The sequence below is a fragment of the Perca fluviatilis genome, chromosome 5, assembly GCF_010015445.1.
Source record: "Perca fluviatilis chromosome 5, GENO_Pfluv_1.0, whole genome shotgun sequence".
NCBI classification, from domain to species: domain Eukaryota; kingdom Metazoa; phylum Chordata; class Actinopteri; order Perciformes; family Percidae; genus Perca; species Perca fluviatilis.
The window spans coordinates 23,220,844-23,244,173 of NC_053116.1; the positions used below are offsets into that span (position 1 = coordinate 23,220,844).

General features: G+C 38.9%; 1 protein-coding gene across 1 annotated transcript; it reads right to left on the reverse strand.

Annotated features, from left to right (window-relative positions):
* Positions 1-1,175: 1,175 nt before the first annotated feature.
* Positions 1,176-10,952, reverse strand: slc25a33 (solute carrier family 25 member 33). The gene is made up of 7 exons (XM_039801401.1): positions 10,765-10,952; positions 8,661-8,834; positions 7,279-7,356; positions 6,132-6,232; positions 5,716-5,782; positions 2,592-2,872; positions 1,176-2,507 (listed from the first exon to the last, which is right to left on the reverse strand). The coding sequence occupies exons 1-7, from the start codon at positions 10,803-10,805 to the stop codon at positions 2,308-2,310; spliced, it is 942 nt and encodes a 313-aa protein (XP_039657335.1). The 5' UTR covers positions 10,806-10,952; the 3' UTR covers positions 1,176-2,307.
* Positions 10,953-23,330: the final 12,378 nt, after the last annotated feature.

Consider the following 23,330-nt stretch of genomic DNA (forward strand, 5'->3'; position numbering starts at 1 on the left):
GTTTTGGTGCTTGGACCAATTCTGTTCACCTTATATATGCCTCATCAATGCAATTTAATTAGGAAACGCTCATAAAACCCATAAACTTTCACTTTTATGCAGCTACCCAATTATATCTATTGATCAAGCCAGAAGTCAGTCAGTTAGTTAAACTTCAAGCATGCATTAAGGACATAAAACACTGGGTTACCTACAATCTCCTACAATGTTAAACTCAGACAAAACTAAAGTTATTGTAATAGGCCCTAAACACCTCCGATGCTTATTATCTAAAGATATAACCAGTCTGGATGGCGTTGCGCTGGCCTCCCCACAACCATAAGGAATCTTGGAGTTATCTTTTAAAAGGACACATCCTTTAACGCTGACATAAAACAAACTTCAAGGACTGCCTTTTTTCACCTGCGTAACCTTAAAAGTTAGGCACATCCTGTGATGCAAAGATGCAGAAAAACTAGTCTATGTATGCTTTTGTTACTTCGAGGCTGGACTACTATAATTCCTAATATCAGGTTGCTTCAAAAAGCCCCTTAAGAGTCTCCAATTGATCCACAATGCTGGGGCACATGTACTTACAAGAACAAGGAAAAGAGATCATATTTCTCCCGTATTCTCTGCACTGGCTCCCTGTAAATCCAGAATTAAATTTAAAATCCTACACCTCAACTACAAAGCTCTTAATGGTCGGCACCATCATAGTACCCTATTACCCCACCAGAACACTGCACTCCCAGAATGCAGAGTTACTTGTGGTTCCAAGAGTCTCTTTAGGCTGCCAACTTCCTATGATACACAGAGCTTCTCTCTCTTCATGTGTTTGCATTCATGGCCCATTAATGGATGTTCCTAGCTTTTTCCCCGGAGTCCTTGTGCTTTCTCGCCTCGCAGATTTACACAACCATGTTAAGAGTTCTGTAAATCAGCTATTCTGAATCCAGACCTCAAATCAATCCAAAATTTGAGTAAAAAATGTTGACTTAAGATCCCCATGCATCTTGACACAATTTTTACAAGAATTCAATACTGATTTTAAGGAGATGATTACTTGCATCCAAATTATATATAATATTTTTAGGTCAACGTGTACACATTTTATTTTTCCACTATGGCATCAAATATATTTTTTATGTTCATAAAAGCTGAGCTATGAGCTCTACTTTGAATAAAACATGAAGTTCAAGCGGGTGAATACTTTTTATAGGCATGATATGTGACTGTATGGGTAGCAGACATTACTGAAAAAAACTAATACATCCTTACAGGACAATGATGATAATGATTAGAAAACATCTTGATGTTCACAGCAAAACAAACTACCTTATGTTTTGTTAAATAGAAAGCACAGGAGAGCCTTTACTTTATATTAGAAATTTAGAATGGTCTCAAAAGTAGGATAAACTTAAATTCCTTAAAGAGAGCTCTTACTGAGGAAATTTTTTTTCTTTTCAAATGTTTTTTTTTTCAGCCAAATCTTATCATCAGCAGGTAAGAACTTCCTGATAAATTCAGCTGAATTCGGGATAAAATGATTTAATAACTGAACCAGCCGATTAGTCCCTCACATAACCCTAACCCTTGTGCTTTCATCACAGTGAAGATAGAGGTTTGTATTAACACCATTCCTTCAGTATTCAGGTCAACCAGCAACTGATGCAGTTTCTTGATGCATTTTATTGAGCCATTGGTCAAATAAGCATTCAAGTTCTCATTGTATTGTAAAAGGTGACTATCTTTTTCCCCACAAAGAAAACATACAGATAAGCCTGTATTACATGTATGTATGTATGTATGTATGTATGTATGTATGTATGTATGTATGTATGTATATATATATGAACATGTATTTTTGAAGCAGAAATCTCAAAAATGATCTGTTAGGTCATTACATTGCTTCCCTTCATTAACTAAAACGGTCAACCCTCGCAGTCATGTGTGTTGGTACATTTACCACTAAAATAAGGAAACAAACACGGTCATAAAATAACAAAAAATAAAATAAGTTAGTTAACTTAACACTAGTACTCTAAGTAGATGACCTTTATCACAGGTTTGGAGTTTTAATAAGTACCATGACTTTGGTTATTTAAAAAAAAAAAAAAAAAAACTCCAACCAACAAGCTTTCAATAAAATAATGTTTTTAGCTCTTTGGATAACAGTACAACCTGCTTTAGTTCCACCATAAAAGTCTCTGTAGCACCACATTAAAACAACATATGTGCTGCATTCTCAAAAGTCTCTTTCTCAGCGTGTATTCTTGGGCTCGGTTAGGCATCCATTGTTTTGTCAGGAACTTCTGAGCATTTTCTTCACTTGGACTCTCCCAGCAGATGGATAATGAGTTCATACGTGGAGAGGACGATGGCTGTGTTAGGGATTTGTCTAATTAGCTGTGGAATGAGTCCTCTATAAAAAGCTGCATAGCCTTCCTCCACCGCTATTAACCTCCCCGTCTGGAAGAAATACTTGTACTTGCTGCCTTCCTCACGCAGCCTTGTCCGAATGACCTCTGTGGAGACAAAACGATAAGTCATTTAAATTAATACTTCGCTCTGACATTAGGTTGTTGTGTTGTGTGGATGTTGGCGTTTACCGTGTGGATAAGCAATGCAGGACGCACAACCCTTTGAAAAAGCAGCTGCCATCATCAGACCCAGGAAGTCTGACGCTCCTTTCTCCTTTTCACCGTTCCGGGAGGTGAATTGGCTCTTGGCGAGGTGTTTCTTCAACGTCTCATAGATGACGAAGCAGATCATGGTCTCTGAGATGCCGGCATAAGATGCAGTTAGGCCTCGGTAGAAGCCCCGAATCCCTTCCGATTTGTAAACATAGCGGGCACACTGCAGTGCATTCATCTTCTTCTCTCCTTTGGCTCTAAAAGTCAAACAGGTCAAGCTCATTAGTGCCAAAACCACTTTTCTTTTTTTTTTTAAAACACACTGTTAATGATCATCTGATCTTTTTTTTTTTATTATATTGTCTCTCAAATTGCCAAAAATAATGAATGCCCATCACGTTACTATAGCCCAACAAGTCCCACAAACAGTTCAAGTCATAATATAATTTTTTCACTATATCGTTCAAGAAAAGTTTTAAAGCCTGCATGGTTCTTTTGGTAAATGATGGTAAAGATTTACAAAGAATTTGTTTATGGCATTTACTATCAAAGTGGGGCGGTTTAGGGCCGATTGGAAGAGATTGCTGTTGACAAAGTACACACGGCGATATACTGGTAAGCGCAAATTACATTTAGCCATGTATCCAGTTAATTTAAGTTCACTTCATTTAATATTGTATGTGTCCTTTTCTTTTGTAGGGTGCAAATATTCCACGAAAACAAGTTCCTTCCCGAGACCATTTTGCAGAGCTACCATCACTGTGTCCGGAGCTTAGCGATGCCCAAGACGATTGTGATTGTTTTAAAGCTATAGTGCATAAACTTTTTTTATATTAATGAATGTCCGTTACATTGACGCCATTGCCAAATGAGCTGATACAAAGCTAATTAATACTATCAGCTTCACAAAACTCTCTGTATTTCTCAGCATGGCTGTGTTCATAAATTGGTGTCGTCCGGCGACTTTCGTGCGCAGAAACTCGAGTGAAGATAATCACCTCTTCTGAAGAGTCCATCGTGTTTTTTTAATCCTCAGTGTTCTCCTTGGTTACGTAGCAACTGTGTGGAGGAGGGGTGGGGGTGGTGCGCGATCACAAAAGTCTTGTGTCATGTGGATGCACCGACAGAATTGTTGTCATTAGAATTCCTCATGGGGGAGACAGAAACTACGCACTATAGCTTTAAAGAAATGCAAACAACCCAAAGCCTTTTTTTTCCTATCCCAGAATGTATGTGTGGTGTAGCCAGACCTTACACCACAGCGCTGTGGAGATCTGCAATGCCAGACTATCTAAAGAGACTTATTGGGTTGAATGAGTAACTAGTATAATTGAACTGAATTTTGTTAAAAGTTATTCAATCCCCCCCCCCCAAATCCCAATTCATATTATCACTATTTTGTGCTGCAGGACAGGTGTTCTTTAAAGACAGAGTCAACAGATTGGTTCTTGTATCCTCACATGGTACTACTGCCCTGTACTCAGTAATGTAAATATAGACTGCACGCAGGACAGTGCATCAGCACTGTGTATTTATGGAGCCGGGTCACATGCTCAGGCACCATTTTCACCTGGTATTAAAATCTGATCTGGGTGATCCCATCACAAGTGGACTGCTATAAGCACAGGACCTAGGACACATTGAGCCCTAATCACTCAGACCACATTCGGAGGTGGTCTGAGCTGCATGTGTTCGCATTATTTTAGCAGTGTGTACGTGTCCTAGGACACATTAAAGACCACCTGCTCAACTGTGAGAGGAAATACGTACTTATTCAAAGTGTTTCTCATGTCACAAATAAAACGTCCCCGAATTCCCCTATATGTAGGATATTGCTACCGACTATCCTGCCCTACGTTGCAACATCTGCTGTTGCTTTTTAGTAGTCGTGCATTGCCAGAGCTATCGCCATAGCGCTGTGTCAGCGCTAGAGTAAACCAGCGAGCCCAAGTGGTCAAAGCAGTAGCTGTTAAAAAATAATAAATAAAAAATAAGATTATTTCCTATACAAATTTTCATAATGTAAATCCACCGTTTTTGTCATTTAAAGCTTTTATAAAACACTGACAGAATCACGGAATTTGATAATAAAAATGGAATCAACTGTAAAACGTAGAATTTTCCAAAATGTGGATGCAATTTATAGTCAAGATTTCCCCTAACATTATAAGCGTTTTTTGCGCTGTGCCTACGCTTGGTGAACACATGGGTGTCATTTACGGGCACGCCGTTTCTGTCCTCTGATCTGTGTTGATGTTTCACTGAGGACAGGGTTCCACACACACACACACACACTCAGTACATTTACATGCACACCAATATTCCACCATTACTCCGAATATGACAATATTCCGAATTTGATACAGGTCACGTAAACAGCATATTCCGGTTGCACATTCCAAATAAGACCCATTTCCAAATGTAGCATTTTCCATTGAAGACGTGGGATATTCTGGTATTATTCTGGTTTTAGAGGCATTGTTTGGACATGCATACAGCGCATTCGGAATATGCGTCTCAAGCGGGGTTTTCACCGCAGGCTTTTGGTCAGCTCTGTGCGTTGCTATGGTTTCTGTACACAAACCAACCAGCCAACAGTTTGCAAGGCTGGAGACCCGATAAGGAGGAGAAACGCAGCTACTTTTAAACATGATCACAGACTTGGATATCAACAGGTTTTTGGATTTGCGCAAACATCGCTACGTCGACCTTTTCGAGAAGCTGGTTGAAGGAGTGAAAGAGGGATGTCCGCCGCCGCTGGTAAACTAAAAAATCCTGTTTTGCACGGCTACACGTAAACGGGAATATTAGTAGAATGCTCACTTTCATTAGCCCAAAAAAAAGAAAAAAAGCTACGTCCGTTTCTGGTCAAGCACTGTTAACAAGTAGGAGCGGTGCCCAGACGTCAGAGTAGCCTTCCATTAGAGCCACTCATCACATTTTGTATTTTTAGAATTGTTGAAATTTTATTCATCCCCCACATCCTTCTGATGACAAAATGTGTTTACATCTTGAAACACTGAAAAATTTAAATGGTAAACATGGAATTTGGTGAAATGTGAGTACATACAGGACAGGTGAAATTTTAAAGTGTACACACTTTTTCTCCAGCTGCATCCTGGTCTTGACCATCCAGATGGGGTTCATCAGAGAGTTAGTAACAAAAGCTGAGGACGGGGGACAAAAGAAGCAAATTCAGTTTTACACTGCAGTGTAACATAAGATCAATTTCATCCCCTCAATGTAACTCATAAGCATCGTTGTTGCATTCTAGTTCATTGAAGGGAATTACAGCAGAATCACAAAGAAACTGCATAAGCATCTGCAAAAATAGTCAGATATTGACCTTTTTGAGGCCTACACTGTTCTTTTGATAGACTTCAAAAAAGGTTCATGTTGGCATTGTGTAGACACAACATACAAACTTTACAAATATTTTTGCAGGTCACTGGATTGCATTACATTATACAGCTGTTTTACGTATATGTAACATGTGCTAACACGCAGACTGCTCACCTGCAGCACCAGCAGAGGACATGTGCACTACTCCACTGTTAGGGACAAACAGCCCATTGAACAGCTCTTTAGATTTTGAGTATGCAGCAAAGTAAATGGCTCTGAAACACAGAGAACAAACTGGTAAGAACTCCGCACAGAAGCAGTTATAAAGATTAACACACAGTGATTAAATAGGAGTGCATTTCCAATATGTTAATGTGGTTTTATAACTGCTGGGTAATTATGCAAATTATTGCATTTGGACTTGTGTTTGCCTTTGACAGAGTCTGTCCAGAGCAGCCTGCTCTCTCTGTTTGGCTTCTGGAACCAACTGTAGCAGCACCAGAATGGGCTGAATAAGCACTGGGCACCACAGCTTCCCACAGATCTGTTCTGAATATGAACATGTCCAAGTTGGCCAGTGAAATGGAGGGACGGTGGAATTACCGGGCAAATGATCGAGCTGCGGCTACTCATTAACTCTGGGGAAAGTAGTCACAACCATGACCATGATCACTTTTTTAAGTTTAACAGTCTCAAAGTCTAAATCAACATTTTGTCGCAAATGTAGTAGAACTGTTCAATGTGCGGGTACATGGACATAAAAACAGGGCAAATTCCTGACTAAAATGTAACTTTGCACGGTGTACCTACATAACACTGAACTTTTGTTTTGACTTAAGCCAGAGCAATTATTATCCAGCCATTGTCATCAACCAATCAATATTTGTCTGTTAAACCCTGTGACACTAAAACTTCAAATACAGTTACTTATTTGGTCTTCATTTTATGTGCCTCGTGTTAAGAAGTCTAATCAACTACAAGTAAAGAGACTGCTAGAGGGGGAACATGGAAGTTGTTGCGATGACAACCGCTTCCTGTTTATACAGCCAGCTAATGCTTTCAGCCATTAAAAGTTAAAAACAAACACAGCCTCCTCCTTTCTTTGGTTAGTGGCCGTGGTATAATACACGTGCGCATAACCAAAGCTTTAACTTCTGCTTTGTTTTTGAATACACAAGGACACTTCATTTTGTCTTCTTCACCAGCCTGTACACCAACGGGCAAGTACCAGTATACCCATAGTTTCAGGACATGGTTAAACAAACCTGCAATGGGTAAGGAGATAGAGTGTAGTGCAGTGTAGACACTGATTTCACAGTACCTTGAGGGGGCCACACCAACAAGGTTCGGCCCTAGACCACGGAAAAGTGATCTTGGACCCTCTTTTTCTAGAATTGATCTGAAACAAAAACAAACAAAAACGTCAAACACTAAAAAACTTCAGAGTTGTATTCATATACAAGTTAAACTGTCTCTACATATCTTCAAAAGGTCTATCTAAGGTCAGAGTAGGACCCCCCCTCCTCTCTTGGGATGATTGCAGGAGCGTCATATTCTGACGCTACTGCAATCATCCCAAGTGTTATGCAAGTCCTGTAACTTAAGCTGTTTTTGCGCAAGTTCATACATGAAACCCAGTGCCCTTTGCGGTGTTTGTCTAGTCACATCAGCCACATCCCAACAGGGTTTTTTTTTTTTTTTTAACTCTTTGTAGGTTCTCCAGATGACTGTTCTGCCTGGGGCCACACAAAGGGGAGGATACAACTGCAGTTTGTGTTGGCGTCTGTTATGCTAACCTTTTCTCTCAAGCAATGTTCATGCATTCTACCTCTCTCACTGACACCCAATACCTCTTCTCAAACAACTGAGTTTAAAAACATAATGACTTCTTTTCAGGGCAAAGTAGTGTCCAATATTGAGGTTTTAATGACTGGAAGAGGGGATTATTGTTAGTTTTACACACACACACACACACACACACACACACACACACACACACACACACACACACACACACACACACACAAACACACACACACACACACACACACACACACACACACACACACACACACACACACACACACACACACACACACACACACACACACACACACATATATATAGAACCCTTTAAATGCAAAGACAAATCTAACAAATCAATTTGCATCAGCTAAAGTAAGTTGAAAAACTAGTATAAGCTCTAAATTGACAAGATTTTGTTTGTTCAAGACAAAAAAAGAAATTGTCTTTAGGCATTATGTAACTTAAAACAGATAACAGCAACAGCCGAAAACCAGTCCAGACCGATTCAGTCTGTGGCCTCTGTCCTCTGAGTGTAATACAACACTGACCCAGCACCCTGGTTAAAACCTTTCCTCCTTCGTCTTGGCCCACTGGGGATTGTGGTGTTAAAATATATGTAACAAAAGGGCTACATTCACAGACACCACAAAAAACATTGTTTTATGCATATCTTAAGAACTAGTGAAAAAGAAAGTTTGTATCGCCCCAAACAGCCAATTAAAGACACTAAATATGGGATACCAGGCCCTACAGGGTAGTCCTAATAAACAGCAAAGTGCATCATCTGTAAGTAGGGAACACTTTGTTTGCAGGTAGAAAAATACAACTGCCTTAAGGGACCGCACACAGCATGCTACAGCACGGTTGGCCTAACAACACCATAAACAAACATCTTACCGTAGGACCTGCAGCAGCCCCGGTGTAACAGTCCCTGGTCGGATAACCCCTGTGCCGTTTAGGGTGCCCAGCTGGACCTGGTAGATGGGTCGGAGGGCGAGACCAGAAGACTGCAACCGTGTCTTCAATACCTCCAGGGGGCAGGTCACTATGGCTCCCACCGTACCACTACATCTGCAAATTGATCACACAAATATAAGGATATGGGACTTGGAATTTGTTTAAAATCTTACAAACAAAATAGGCAATATATTAATACAATAGATGTTTGTAACCTGTATGAAGTAGTTATATTATTTGCAAGGTTACTTGCAGTGTTTTTCCATCATAACACAGCTGAGGAGAGCAGGCCAAGTGCAATGAACAATTATGGTCAAAGAAGACCTTACTCTGGCTCCGCAGTGGAAATACTCAAGCATTAACCAGACACATCTGGGTGCACAGGGTTTTACGACTCAGACACTACACTTGGACAGCGTTATTTGCCCAACAAAAGACTGTTTTAGATAATGTAAAGATTTCAATAAATGTAGCTATTTACATTTTACATTGGTACATCCTTTATTAAAGTTAATATAGTTCTATGTCACCTTGTCAGTGACAAGCTTAGTCTTGAAAAAAATAGGCTAAGCCTCTGTACAGTTTTGTGTCTAAAAAAGCCAGAGTCAAACATCCTTCCAAAAGTAACACTTGATCTAATTATCCCTTTACTGATGACTAGTCACTAGTCTCCCCTATCTGAGTGTTTTAACATTTCATTATAGAGAAAATAAATTATAATTCCTATGACATGTTCCACATTGCATAGCCTAATTTGACAAACAAACACATCATGTAACCATGTGTTGTGGAGTTAGCCATGACCTCTGACCACAAAGATAAGAAATCTAGGGGAACGGGTGCAAGAGTGCGGACCTGACAAGCCTGCTTGTAAAATTACATCGTGTGCATTAAGTAAGTAAGTATTGGTGTTGTTTGGAAATCGACCAAATGTTGTCATACTAGCTCGGCTGGTTTACTGAGTACCGTAATTGTTGAATAGAGTTAAAACATACATTTGTTGTCTGCGTTCGACATACTGCATGTTTTGAGACCGTCTTTGATATGATTCAGACAAACAAATTGGTCAACATCCTTATACATCTGAATAATTTTGCATTTTAAAAATCATAGTTTTAGTTAAATAATAATGTAAAGGCTCATAACGTTTCAAGGGTAAAATGGCGTCATTTTTAACAAGCCAATGTTTTTTACATATGACCTTAACAACAACTGGAAGACACCAAGCTCATCATTATATCACATGCTAAATGTCATTATTCGGAGTTTATAAAAAGCCATTTTCGGCGAGGTGGTGATAGCTAGCACGGAGCTGCTGTTGGTACAGTGTTACAAGTTCACGTTATGTAATACCAACGTTATGTAATACCAAAGGACATAGCTAAAGCTCTAGCTACTACTCTCGTGACTGCGCCACAACTGCGACGGGACACTTGGCTAACCGATAACTCGTCTTGAATTACAAAAACGGTTAACGTTACACAATATAGCGTCAGTTTTAACATAGTGCATTATCTAACACAACTGTTACTCGGAGAACGAATTCGACCTTCCAGACCTACTAAACTATCAGCGAAATTCTGCTAACTTACGGTAGCTAGCTAACGTTAGCAAACTTCCGCACGGATGTAGCTAGCTAACGCCGGCTGATAAAAATAAAAAAATGTTGCCGGGTGGTTCAATGTCCACGACAACAACCTTAGTTAGATAATTAGCTTGATCTAGATATAAAAAGGTAACACGAACGTTAGTCGTTTCAAGTAGTCATTTTAACATAATAATTAAGTGAGCTAGCTAGCTAGTGAAGACACAGTTGTGATGTGACACAGTGAAAGAAACATCTTACATTCGGTGGATCGTGCTATGCTAAGACGAGCTAGCTTGCATTTATATATCACCGGTTAGCATGTTGGCTTATTGTACTTATGTAGCAAACAAGTGTAACCCAATGTCGCGTTACCTCTTCGTGTTGCATTAACCTTTGAGTTAGCTATTAATAACTTTCCTCCGGTAGAACCATTGGCATTAATGTGACTTAACTTACCCCCCGGCGAAGAGATTTAGCAGGGTGTCTTTCTGTGCCATCCTTCTCTTTTTCAAACAGCTACCATACTTGTGTTAGCTAAGTCAATTGTTGAATTCGTGTTTGTATCAAAGAGTAGGAATAGAGTGATCCCAGTATGCAGGGAGCGACCATGGATGTATTAAGCGAGCGACGTGATTGCTCATGATTTACGTCAGTGGGCCGGACGGGGGTGTTGTCTGTGACGTAGGGACATGTGCTCGCCACCGCGCATACGGAGTGCCAGAGATGTATTTCTCTATCACTCTGAGGTGTGCGATTGGTCTTTCTCAAGTTGTTGCATAATTATAACCAGCAACAAGGCTTAAAAAAAACACAGCAGAACGACACTTTGAACTTCCGAGTCCCTCCTGACCTTCAGTATCAAATAAACTGTTTTTGCCTTCTGCATGATTTGCAACAATATTCTAAACCAAACACTATATTATTTATTCACACTTCACTTGTTAATTAGATATGACTAACATCAAAAAAGAATGTGCCATGATGATTACAATTGCCTTTTCATGTTTCTCAATCAAGGTCTGGTTGGACAGGGGTGTAGGCGCAAACATGTTTTTGATGTCTGAACATTCTGATGAAATATCCTGCAAAAAATGGAACTAGGCCTATTTGTCTATCTTTAAATTGGGGGGTTCCATAAGAAAGGGACAGAGGGAGATAAACAACCATCTTTTCAGCAGGAAGATCACAGAAGAAGAAGAACAACAACAACAACAACAACAACAACAAACACCATGATTTTAACTGGAGACCAAATATGACTCCATGCCTGTTAACTGTGACATAATGGACACGTGATGGTATGTGGTGTGTCCACTGTCCACCAATGAGCTGTGTGTAATAAAAGCTGGTATGTAACTCCTACTCTTCCCTGATGATATGCTTTGGATCTACAGAAAGATAAATTACTTGTTTGTTTGGCTGTACAATACCATCGTGTCAAAACCAGCCACACTTGCTTTTTGTCCTAGATTTGAAATCTAGCAACCTGTTTGTCATCCTGTGTTGACAGTCTACACTCTAAATCTGTGATTAAAGAAAGTTAGGGTGAGCAATAAAGCTTACTAGGCCTATTTTCATTGCATAACAAGGTTTGAGTGTCGTTTGTATGAGTCTTGCTTACATGAACTCCTGTAATGAACTACCCACTGGCCAAATGTATTTCACTATTGTCAGCAGTGTAACTAACTACTCAAGTACCATACTTATGTACAATTGTTTTGTATTTGTTTTTTATGCTTTTTCATACTTGTACTCCACTACATTTATTTCACAGCTCTGGTTACTGGTTCCTTTTCAGATTAAGATTGACACATTAAAACATATGGGTTTATAAAATATAATTTATTGTTAAAGACTTAAACCCGTGGTTCCCAGCCTTTTGGATCGTGAGACATTATAAAAAAAAGCTGTGTCTGGTTGGAGTTCCTTGTCACAATTCAGATATTAGCAATTCACTCAAAAAGACATTTCCCCTCCTCTCAGATGGTTTCATTTAAATATCCGTTTGAGACCCAAAGGTAAAATTATAGCCTAGAAATCTATGGAATGCCATTTTATTCACGATTAAATAAATGAATAAATACATAAATAAATGAATAAATACATAAATACATGAATAAATAAATAAATATGCCTTTGAAATACATCATTAAATAAATAAATGAGGCAATAAATACATAAATAATTAAATACATTTAATTATTTCATGGTACTTTTATTTCATAAGTCCATATTTATTTATTTCAAGAGACTTTTATTTCCTAATGCCACATTTATTTATTTCAAGAGACTTTTATTTCATAAGTCCACATTTATTTATTTCAAGAGACTTTTATTTCCTAATGCCACATTTATTTATTTCAAGAGACTTTTATTTTCCTAATGCCACATTTATTTATTTCACTCTCTATTTATTTCAAGTTCTTATATGCAAATAAGGGGGCGTGGCTATCTCTCACATTCAGAACAAGGTGAATGGGACTTCTTTGGTAAACTATTGTGTTTGTGCGGTATGTACGAATACATCAGAAACAGGGCAGAGGGTCCACTAGGACAAACAGCTGATTCGTGCCTGGGTGAGGTTTGTGGCTACAAAGTGGGCTGATTTTACTGAGCTGTGACCCACTCTCTCCTCTGCCTGCTGCGCTGTGGCCCTGTGTGTGTGTGTGTGTATGTGTGTGTGTGGGGCGGTGTGTGTGTGAGAGACGGCCGGCCAGCGAGGTTGTCAGGTGCTTGTTGAGTTTAACTCCGAAAAAAGACAGTTAACCCCAGGTTCCCATTAATCTTATGATGGACATGTGTTGTGATATTTAAACAAACGATCCGTCAACGCCGAAATAAAAGCCTCTTATTTACGAGAGCGGTCTGAGAGACCTCCAGCCTACAGCGGGGTGTCCGAGTGAGACTGTCCGAGCGACGAGCCAGCGGCCGGGGCAGGCGCTGCTTGTTGTCGCGTTACTTTATGGAGCTTCTCGACTCCGAAAAGTTTGAACCAAATTGTCAATTTGGCAACGATTTTCGCAAGACTGCATATATTCGAAATCTAAACAGTTAATTTTTCGCCTAAAACGTTGTCAGAAGTGAATTTAGTGATGAATAAGATGGCGAAAATTGTTAAAATTGTCCTGTTGTATGGAGTTATATTCCTATCTTTAATCAAGAGCGCATTCTTTCAATTTGAGAGCATTTCTCACTGATATTACGTTCAGATTTTGTAATAATTTGCCTCAAAACCTTGCTCTCACACTCAAATAGTCACTGCTCGCGCTTGGATTTGCTCTGCTTGTGCTCAAAGTTTGTGCCCGCGCTTGGATTTTCTCTGCTTGTGCTCAAAGTTTGTGCTCGCGCTTGGATTTGCTCTGCTTGCACTCAAACTTTCTGCTTGGACTCAGATATGTTGTTGTTTGGACAGATTTCCTGCTCTCAGCTTTGAACCTTCTCCTCGCACTCAGGCTGATTCTGCTCACTTGCAAAGTTTCTGCTCTCGGATTTCTCCTGCGCGCTTGGATTTTTTGTGTGTTATAACCCTATCAAAAGTCAACAACCAATAGAATGCCAGCTGTAGTGTTGACCAATGAAATGATCCCAACCCTGTTGAGGGTGCGTTCACTTTACTTTAGAACGTCTGTTGAGGGCGGCTGCTCTGTAACCTGACTGTAACCAAGTTTATATATCCCCGCGCCGTTTATAGCTTTATTATAAGTATATGTCAACAATGTGCACAGAATGGCGACGGCACTTTCACCTGCACCGGTCAGGAAACGGGAGAAAGCTTTGAAGTAGGGACGTATGAAGTTATGTCCACAACTACGAGGGTGAGTAACATAACCTTAAGCACCTAGCTAGCTAGCTAGCATATGGCGCTAGCATATAGCCTAGCTTGATGTCCAGAAACAAATATATGTTCTTTATTGTATAGCTAGCTAGATTGAACGACATATGACGGACAGTGTGTGTATATGTGATGACCCTACTTTGTATTTTTTCCTCGTTTGGTTAACCATGTTCCTGGGATTTGGCTAATTTCATGTTAGAGCCAGTAGTAAAACATAAACTGTAATATAACTGAAAGAACACAAGAAACTGAATTGTTTGTGTCAGTTTTTGCATCACTGTTGTTTGTTGTTCATCAGAATTTAGTCTTCATTCCTTCATATAACATTAGTTTGAAAATAGATTCATAGCAATCTGTATAAAACGTAATGTTAAGTTCAATTTATCACTATAATAAAAACAGATCTAGAAATGATATGGTTTCTTATTTGCTCCTTAAATAGCAGTTATTTGTTTAATTGATACAAAGCAAACTGAACTGAAAAACAAGTATTTTGTTTTACTTTCTTTTCATCCAGGTGGGGCTGAGGGGTTTTGACCCCTGTTGATCTGTGTGTCATATCACCAACCCATGATAGCTAGAATTCACCCTGCTACTCCAGATCTACCTGCTGTATGTCTGGCTACAGACTACAACCATCTGCTCCAGATCTACCTACTGTATGACTGGTTACAGACTACAACCATCTGCTCCAGATCTACCTACTGTATGGCTGGCTACAGACTACAACCATCTGCTCCAGATCTACCTACTGTATGGCTGGTTACAGACTACAACCATCTGCTCCAGATTTACCTACTGTATGGCTGGCTACAGACTACAACCATCTGCTCCAGATCTACCTACTGTACGGCTTGCTACAGACTACAACCATCTGCTCCAGATCTACCTACTGTATGACTGGCTACAGACTACAACCATCTGCAAGTTTTGTTTGTAGTGAACATCATCAACAGCTGCACTTAAAGTCTCTTGGGTTCATATGGGACTTGGTTGTTCTCCATACTGCATCAAACACTGTATTATTTTTTTGTGTTATATTAGTACAGACAACAGTAAGTATCATTACTTAATCACAGTATATATTATTCTGGTGTACACTGTTGACTTGACTCCATGCTATTGACTATACTTTAGCTTGCCACCTCAAAACTTTACCTTAATTGCTCTTGTATAGTTAATTTATCTTCTACTAGTTGTACATACCTATTTAATTGAATTATTCTTAATTTGTGTTGCCATACCTGAATCATCCCTCTTGTGAACACTAGGCCTATCTTATCTTTATTCATAACCCTGCTCACAAACTCACCTGAACCTGGGTCATCTGTTTGCCAATATCAATGTTCCTGCTACAGTAAATCCTATAGGCACATTGTACTGCTTCACCGTAGTATGAACCATACACTTTTAAGGTTTTGTGTCAAATATTGTGCAATTTGTTATGAATTACTCATTGTTTTGACAAGGTAAATTAAAGCTATTTACCAAGTGTCAGCTCTGGTAAATTTAATTGTACTGTTTTTTTTTTATAAATGTTATGGAACATGAAAAACAATTTGCCTTGATCAGGGTTTTAATTTGTTGCAAATGTGAACATGGTTTTAATAATCTGTATCTTATTGCTCTGAAAAACTACAATGATTTAAGAAATAGCAGTGATACTTATCAACATTTATTGAATTGATTGAATATATGGACAGACATTACAGGCACCTATTCATGTCAACAGAGAAAACAATAATTTGTTCTCTCTTTTATCACTTTGATTATACGCTGATGGTGCAGAAAAGGGTGAAGTCCTTGTAGATCTCTGGCACTTTGAGGACAGACCGATCCAGGAACTCTCCACTGTTGTCTTTGTATAGTATGCTCCTATTAAAGACAGATTCATAGACATCAACACGTATTATATTAGGTGTACATAGCTTGCTTTAACATCATTACTATCTTACCTTACCTTCTCTGATTTGGTTTTGTGGACATCAGTAATTTTCTCTCCCAGGCCTGGTTGTGCACCCTGTGAATTTAAGCAAGAAACATAAGTGTATGTAACATGATTTTACTATTATATTATTATTATTTTTACAATTGCATTATTATCAGACTTGCCAACCTTCTTGGTTTGTGCTACTGCTGCCTGTCCTCTGCACACAGGTGAGTGATGTGCTGACTGGCACAGGTCCATGCACATAGTGCAGCTGTGATGCAGCTCAACGGGTACTTAAGTCACACCTGGAAGAAGAGAAACAAACCAACAAAATACTTGTTCTTTCTGCTCAGTTTGCTTTGTATTAATTAAAAAAATTACATTTAAGTTGCAAATAAAGCATATCATCTCTAGATCTGTTTTATTAGTGGTGAAATTGTACTTAACAGACTGGGTCCGTGTACTTTTTCGTTCATTTGATTTTCATTTCATAAACAGGTATTAAAAAACAAATGGTTATTTGATTTTCGTTTTAAATCATGGGGATCAGACCTCCGGTGCTGGGTCTAATATTCTAATATTAGCTGCTGCAGCTAGCTACAGTGCCTTGCGAAAGTATTCGGCCCCCTTGAACTTTTCGACCTTTTGCCACATTTCAGGCCTCAAACATAAAGATATAAAACTGTAATTTTTTGTGAAGAATCAACAACAAGTGGGTCCCAATTATGAAGTGGAACGAAATTCATTGATCAGAGATGCAGCCAAGAGGCCCATGATCACTCTGGATGAACTGCAGAGATCTACAGCTGAGGTGGGAGACTCTGTCCATAGGACAACAATCAGTCGTATACTGCACAAATCTGGCCTTTATGGAAGAGTGGCAAGAAGAAAGCCATTTCTTAAAGATATCCATAAAAGTGTCGTTTAAAAGTTTGCCAAAAGCCACCTGGGAGACACACCAAACATGTGGAAGAAGGTGCTGTGGTCAGATGAAACCAAAATCGAACTTTTGGCAACAATGCAAAACGTTATGTTTGGCGTAAAAGCAACACAGCTCATCACCCTGAACACACCATCCCCACTGTCAAACATGGTGGTGGCAGCATCATGGTTTGGGCCTGCTTTTCTTCAGCAGGGACAGGGAAGATGGTTAAAAATTGATGGGAAGATGGATGGAGCCAAATACAGGACCATTCTGGAAGAAAACCTGATGGAGTCTGCAAAAGACCTGAGACTGGGACGGAGATTTGTCTTCCAACAAGACAATGATCCAAAACATAAAGCAAAATTTACAATGGAATGGTTCACAAATAAACATATCCAGGTGTTAGAATGGCCAAGTCAAAGTCCAGACCTGAATCCAATCTAGAATCTGTGGAAAGAACTGAAAACTGCTGTTCACAAACGCTCTCCATCCAACCTCACTGAGCTCGAGCTGTTTTGCAAGGAGGAATGGGCAAAAATGTCAGTCTCTCGATGTGCAAAACTGATAGAGACATACCCCAAGCGACTTACAGCTGTAATCGCAGCAAAAGGTGGCGCTACAAAGTATTAACTTAAGGGGGCTGGAATAATTTTGCACGCCCAATATTTCAGTTTTTTATTTGTTTAAAAGGTTTGAAATATCCAATAAATTTCGTTCCACTTCATGATTGTGTCCCACTTGTTGTTGATTCTTCACAAAAAATTACAGTTTTATATCTTTATGTTTGAGGCCTGAAATGTGGCAAAAGGTCGAAAAGTTCAAGGGGGCCGAATACTTTCGCAAGGCACTGTAGCAGCTAGCTACCAGCCCTGTGAGCTTGGTCCCCGCGGTTCGCTCCCCCGGTGCTGACTGACTCTGGTCCGTCTGCAGAGCTGCGTTACCCGCTCTAGCTGACCTGGGAATCTACCGCGCTCGTGATTTATTCATATTTTATTTACTTTGCAGTGATATGCTATGCACTGATGTCAGGCAGGCTTGCTGCTGCTTTTAGTCTGAGCCTGTGAGATAACTAAACTTCCTTTGAATATAACGTGCATATAAATAGACGGAATAAATAAAAGTCCCCGGAAATAAATATAAGTAAAACATATGTATTTAGGCTATTGAACTATAATGACTAATGCCTATATATGTATTGCCTCATTTATGTATTTCATGTTCCATTTCATAGCCATATTTATTATGTAAAGGGGCAAAAATGGACGATCAGTCGCTCAGGAAGTTATAGACTACAGTTTCCCTCAACAGCAGCCGGACATTCTAACGCTTAACGTGAAAAAGCTTAACGTGGTAACTTAATGTACCTAAACAATGATCAATCAGATATCAATCAGTTATCAGTCACATAACGTCCATAATAATTGGACTTTGGGTTAGATTTTTTGACAGTTTTCAGTAGTTATGAGGAGCAATATGAGAGAGAAATTTGGTAATCATTGATCATTGTTTAGGTACATTAAACCACCTCTATTTGTTTCTGGACATCAAGCTAGGCCATATGCTAGCTAGCTAGCTAGGTGCTTAAGTTATGTTACTCACCCCTCGTAGTTGTGGACATAACTTCATACGTCCCACTTCAAAGCTTTTCCCGTTTCCTGACGGGTGCAGGTGAAAGTGCGTCGACCATTCTGTGCACATTGTTGACATATACTTATAATAAAGCTATAAACGGGCGCGGGGATATATAAACTTGGTTACAGTCAGGTTACAGAGCAGCCGCCCTCAACAGACGTTCTAAAGTAAAGTGAACGCACCCTCAACGGGGTTGGGATCATTTCATTGGTCAACACTACAGCTGGCATTCTATTGGTTGTTGACTTTTGATAGGGTTATAACACACAAAAATCCAAGCGCGGCAGGAGAAATCCGAGAGCAGAAACTTTGCAAGTGAGCAGAATCAGCCTGAGTGCGAGGAGAAGGTTCAAAGCTGAGAGCAGGAAATCTGTCCAAACAACAACATATCTGAGTCCAAGCAGAAAGTTTGAGTGCAAGCAGAGCAAATCCAAGCGCGAGCACAAACTTTGAGCACAAGCAGAGAAAATCCAAGCGCGAGCAGTGACTATTTGAGTGTGAGAGCAAGGTTTTGAGGCAAATTATTACAAAATCTGAACGTAATATCAGTGAGAAATGCTCTCAAATTGAAAGAATGCGCTCTTGATTAAAGATAGGAATATAACTCCATACTGTTGTTGGTCTGCCAAAGAAGTCCCATTCACCTTGTTCTGAATGTGAGAGATAGTCACGCCCCCTGATTTGCATATAAGAACTTGAAATAAATAGAGAGTGAAATAAATAAATGTGGCATTAGGATAATAAAAGTCTCTTGAAATAAATAAATGTGGCATTTGGAAAATAAAAGTCTCTTGAAATAAATAAATGTGGACTTATGAAATAAAAGTCTCTTGAAATAAATAAATATGGACTTATGAAATAAAAGGACCATGAAATAATTAAATGTATTTAATTATTTATGTATTTATTGCCTCATTTATTTATTTCATGATTTATTTCAAAGGCATATTTATTTATTTATTCATGTATTTATTCATGTATTTATTCATTTATTTAATTGTGAATAAAACGGCATTCCATAGAAATGTAGACGCACCCTAGCGGCAGCAAATTTAATTTGCAGCCAGGGGGGTCTAGGAACTCTCGGTTGGAATGCGAGCTGGAAAAACCAAACTCTGGTCAGGCCAATCACATCGTGTATAGAGTCGGTGGGCGGGCTTATGGCTGCTGCTGCTGCTGCAGCGGTCTTCTGGAAGACTTGGGGTTAAGCTTTTCTTTGAGAAAAGGACAAAGAACGGCACAGAAACCATTCTTAAAAAAGGAAAATGTGTTCGGAGTTTTGCCAACCGGATACGGCAAAAGTTTAATCTATCAACTAGCTTCCTACCTTCTTCGTTGGTCTGCCGATGTACAGAAGGAATTTGAAAGACAACCGTTTATCCCGCCCCTCGGATTGAGCCCTGTCAATGGTGAGTTCCCAGACCCAACATCTTGATGTGGGTCTGGCTTGTCAGGCTAGTAAAATGATCCAGTATTTCACAAAATAATCAAAGATCCAGTCCAAAGTCTAAAAAGTGAATACAAAAGTGTATAGCAGGACTATGTTTATTTTTTTTGTTCCATTAATCATCTCATGGCCTACTAACTAGATGGCCCGATACCATTTTTTTCTTCCAGATACCGATTCTGATACCTGAACTTGTGTTATCGGCCGATACCGAGTACTGTCATATATTTTATTATGTTTTAACAACTGTATACTACAATCCCTGTATGGATGTGATATCATTTCTATATTTGTTGTCTGTCTGGCTCAGGTTAAACTCTTTGTGAAACATGAACAAACACAAACAATGAATGCCACAGAACTTTCTTTTAATATCCAGTTTGACAGTCACTTATAACAGAAAAAGAACATAAACTACTTTAATGTAGATTTTCTTTAGGGCTTTATTATGTGGTATCGGTTCGGTGCATAAACTCCAGTACTTCCCGATACCGATACCGATACCAGCGTTTTAGGCAGTATCGGAGCCGATACCGATCGGAACGTCTCTACTACTAACTACCTCCACCAGCTACAACTGTAAAATGCTAATTTTATAATAACATCAGTTAGAAGGGCAACAAGTAGGCCTACTTTCACTTTGATACTTTAAGTACATTTTGTTGATAAGTCTAAGATAACAAACGATGGTAGGCAGCAACTGTAATGGAGTACTTCTACATTGTTGTATTGGTACTTTTTAAGTAAAGGATCTGAATACTTGTTAACATGTCACACCCATGTTGTGCTCATAATAAGACTGGATGATCTTGACTGGTCTTCATGGTTATGTATAAATTGGAAATGCTGCCACCAAGGGGCCAAATATGAAACCTACAGCTAGAGAACAGGTTTATTATCCTTGTCGTTCCACCTCTTTTTGTCTTATTTTTAATCATTAGAAGTGTTTTTGAACTACTGGCCTTGTCAGGATGCAGCTGCTATTTAGATCCCACTGGGGTTGTTTATTTAACATAACTTGTGTGTGTGTGTGTGTGTGTGTGTGTGTGTGTGTGTGTGTGTGTGTGTGTGTGTGTGTGAATTTAGCTGAACCTAATCCTGTGCCTCATACAAAAAGATAAATCATTGCAGGTATTAAAGTGTCTCAGTGTATCAGCAAAACTGTCAGTAATTGGAGACTGATGCAACAGGAAAAGAGGTTTAAATCTGCCCCCCCATGCCCCTTAACCCTTGTGTTGTCCTTCGGGTCCCAGTGACCCGAAGGACAACACAAGGATTATGTACTTCCGTTTACTTTGTTGAGAATTGCTCTCTAAACCCTGTTTCTTGTAAAGTAAGTAAGTAAAGTTTATTTCTAGAACACATTTAAACACAGTTTAAGCTGACCAAAATGCTGTACAAACAAGAACTAAGGTGCTGTATTAACCCTTGTTTAGAGAGCAATTCTCAACAAAGTAAATGGAAGTACATAATCCTTGTGTTGTCCTTCGGGTCACTGGGACCCGAAGGACAACACAAGGATTAAACCACTTCCTGCCCCTTCAATATTGGTTTCCCTCAGTCCTTCATTTTATTTCAAAAGTATTTAACTTGTTTGTCTTATCTTCAATATTATTCCAGTGTAAACCTGCTTGTCACCCTAAATATTGATGTATTTTTGAATTAGCAACATTCACTGAAGTGAAATTCACACATTCTCTATACAAAAATGAGGCAATCAAGCTTGAATGCTCTCACATATCTAGCGTAACACTGACTCTTAAGGTAGCATTCTTTAGTTCAAAGTTTGAGTCAAAGTGTTTTTGTTTTCTTTCCTTGCAATTTAGTGTAACCCAATGCACCATAATATCTCTGCAAGTTAGATACTGCTTTTTTTTTTTTTTTCCCCCCCCCGATTGCTAAAGACAGTGGGCACAACTGAAGCCACGTGTGCAAAACTCAAACTACAGTCTGCACTACCAACAGTCACCTGAGCTAAACAGTTCACATCACATCACCTGCAAAACTCATTCAAAGCAACACAACTCTTAACACACATCTCAAAACACTTTGAAAATCCTCATTGAGATAACACACACAGTCACTCAGAACACACTCAGAGTAAAAACACTAGCATCAAACACCAATACAGAAATTACAAACTTTTCATCTTTACAGTTTGAGTGACTTCACACTACCCAATAGTTTCTTTAAAGATATATATTTTATAATATACCAATTTTACATAAGGTAAACAAGAAGGCATGAAAATCAGCAATTTGCTTCAATATAGTATTTTGTCTCTAGTAATTTATGGAATTACTGGAAAAAAATACTAAAGGTACATAACCGTAACAAAGAATAGTGCGACTAATCCTGCCTCTCTCAAACATCATGCGGAAGATTTCTTCATCACATTGGATGTCTGCATAATCTTTAAATACAAATGAATATGGTGTTTCCATTGCTTTCACCTCCATTACTTTCTGAAAAACAGTAAGAACACAGTTTTACTATTGTAAAGATAGTGTTTTTCACATTTTTTTTTTATAGCTGTGTACATAACCTCAGACATCTTACCTGGACATATTGGTATCTTTGCTCTTTTACCCGTTTCTCTCAAACGGTACAGTGCATAATGGTGTCATTATTTGGTTTGTATACAAAAAAAGGCTTTCTGAGCTTTCTCTGTATAAATACCGTATATGTTCACTAACTAGTCTAAAACAAGACACCTGCTTAGGCTTTCAGCTAAAATTGCAATCAGCAGTGTTTGAAATGCACCAGACTGAAATCTATTCTGTTTTGAATGTGTGGTTAACAGTTTTGACAGCAGTGTGTTAGCGTTTGAACAAAGTGCTGTAAATCCCCAGTGTTGTGCAGGTTGTGGTTAAAGTCGTGGGATAAGTGTGTAGAGTTTTGAAAACTGTGTTCAAGCAATGAAAAACAAACTAGAGTTTGGTTCACATGAACAGCTGCTGTGCAGACTGGGGTTAGAGTTTTGCACATTACTCCAGTTGTCACACAAAAACTGTTATTAGCTTAAAACATTCAGGTTTTGTTTAGTTTTTTTTTTACTATTATGTAGTATTATATTCACCACCTGTAGCTGGTTGTTTGGCAACATCTTCCCACAGTATTTTCTGCCTTCTTGCACAAGACAAAACAAATAGAAATAGATTGAATAGAATACATCATAAATCACTATAAGGATTACAAATCATTTCTATAATTTTATAACTTGCTTAGTTTCTGTTTTTTGTTCTGCTGCAAC

What these genes read in the sequence shown, in the direction of transcription:
- slc25a33 (XM_039801401.1), bottom strand. Translation starts at nt 10,805, where the DNA reads ATGGCACAGAAAGACACCCTGCTAAATCTCTTCGCCGGGGG. An exon ending in CTAAATCTCTTCGCCGGGGG is followed by an intron (nt 8,835 to 10,764) that starts GTAAGTTAAGTC and finishes ATCAATTTGCAG; the next exon opens with ATGTAGTGGTACGGTGGGAG. An exon ending in GGGCTGCTGCAGGTCCTACG is followed by an intron (nt 7,357 to 8,660) that starts GTAAGATGTTTG and finishes TTTTTGTTTCAG; the next exon opens with ATCAATTCTAGAAAAAGAGG.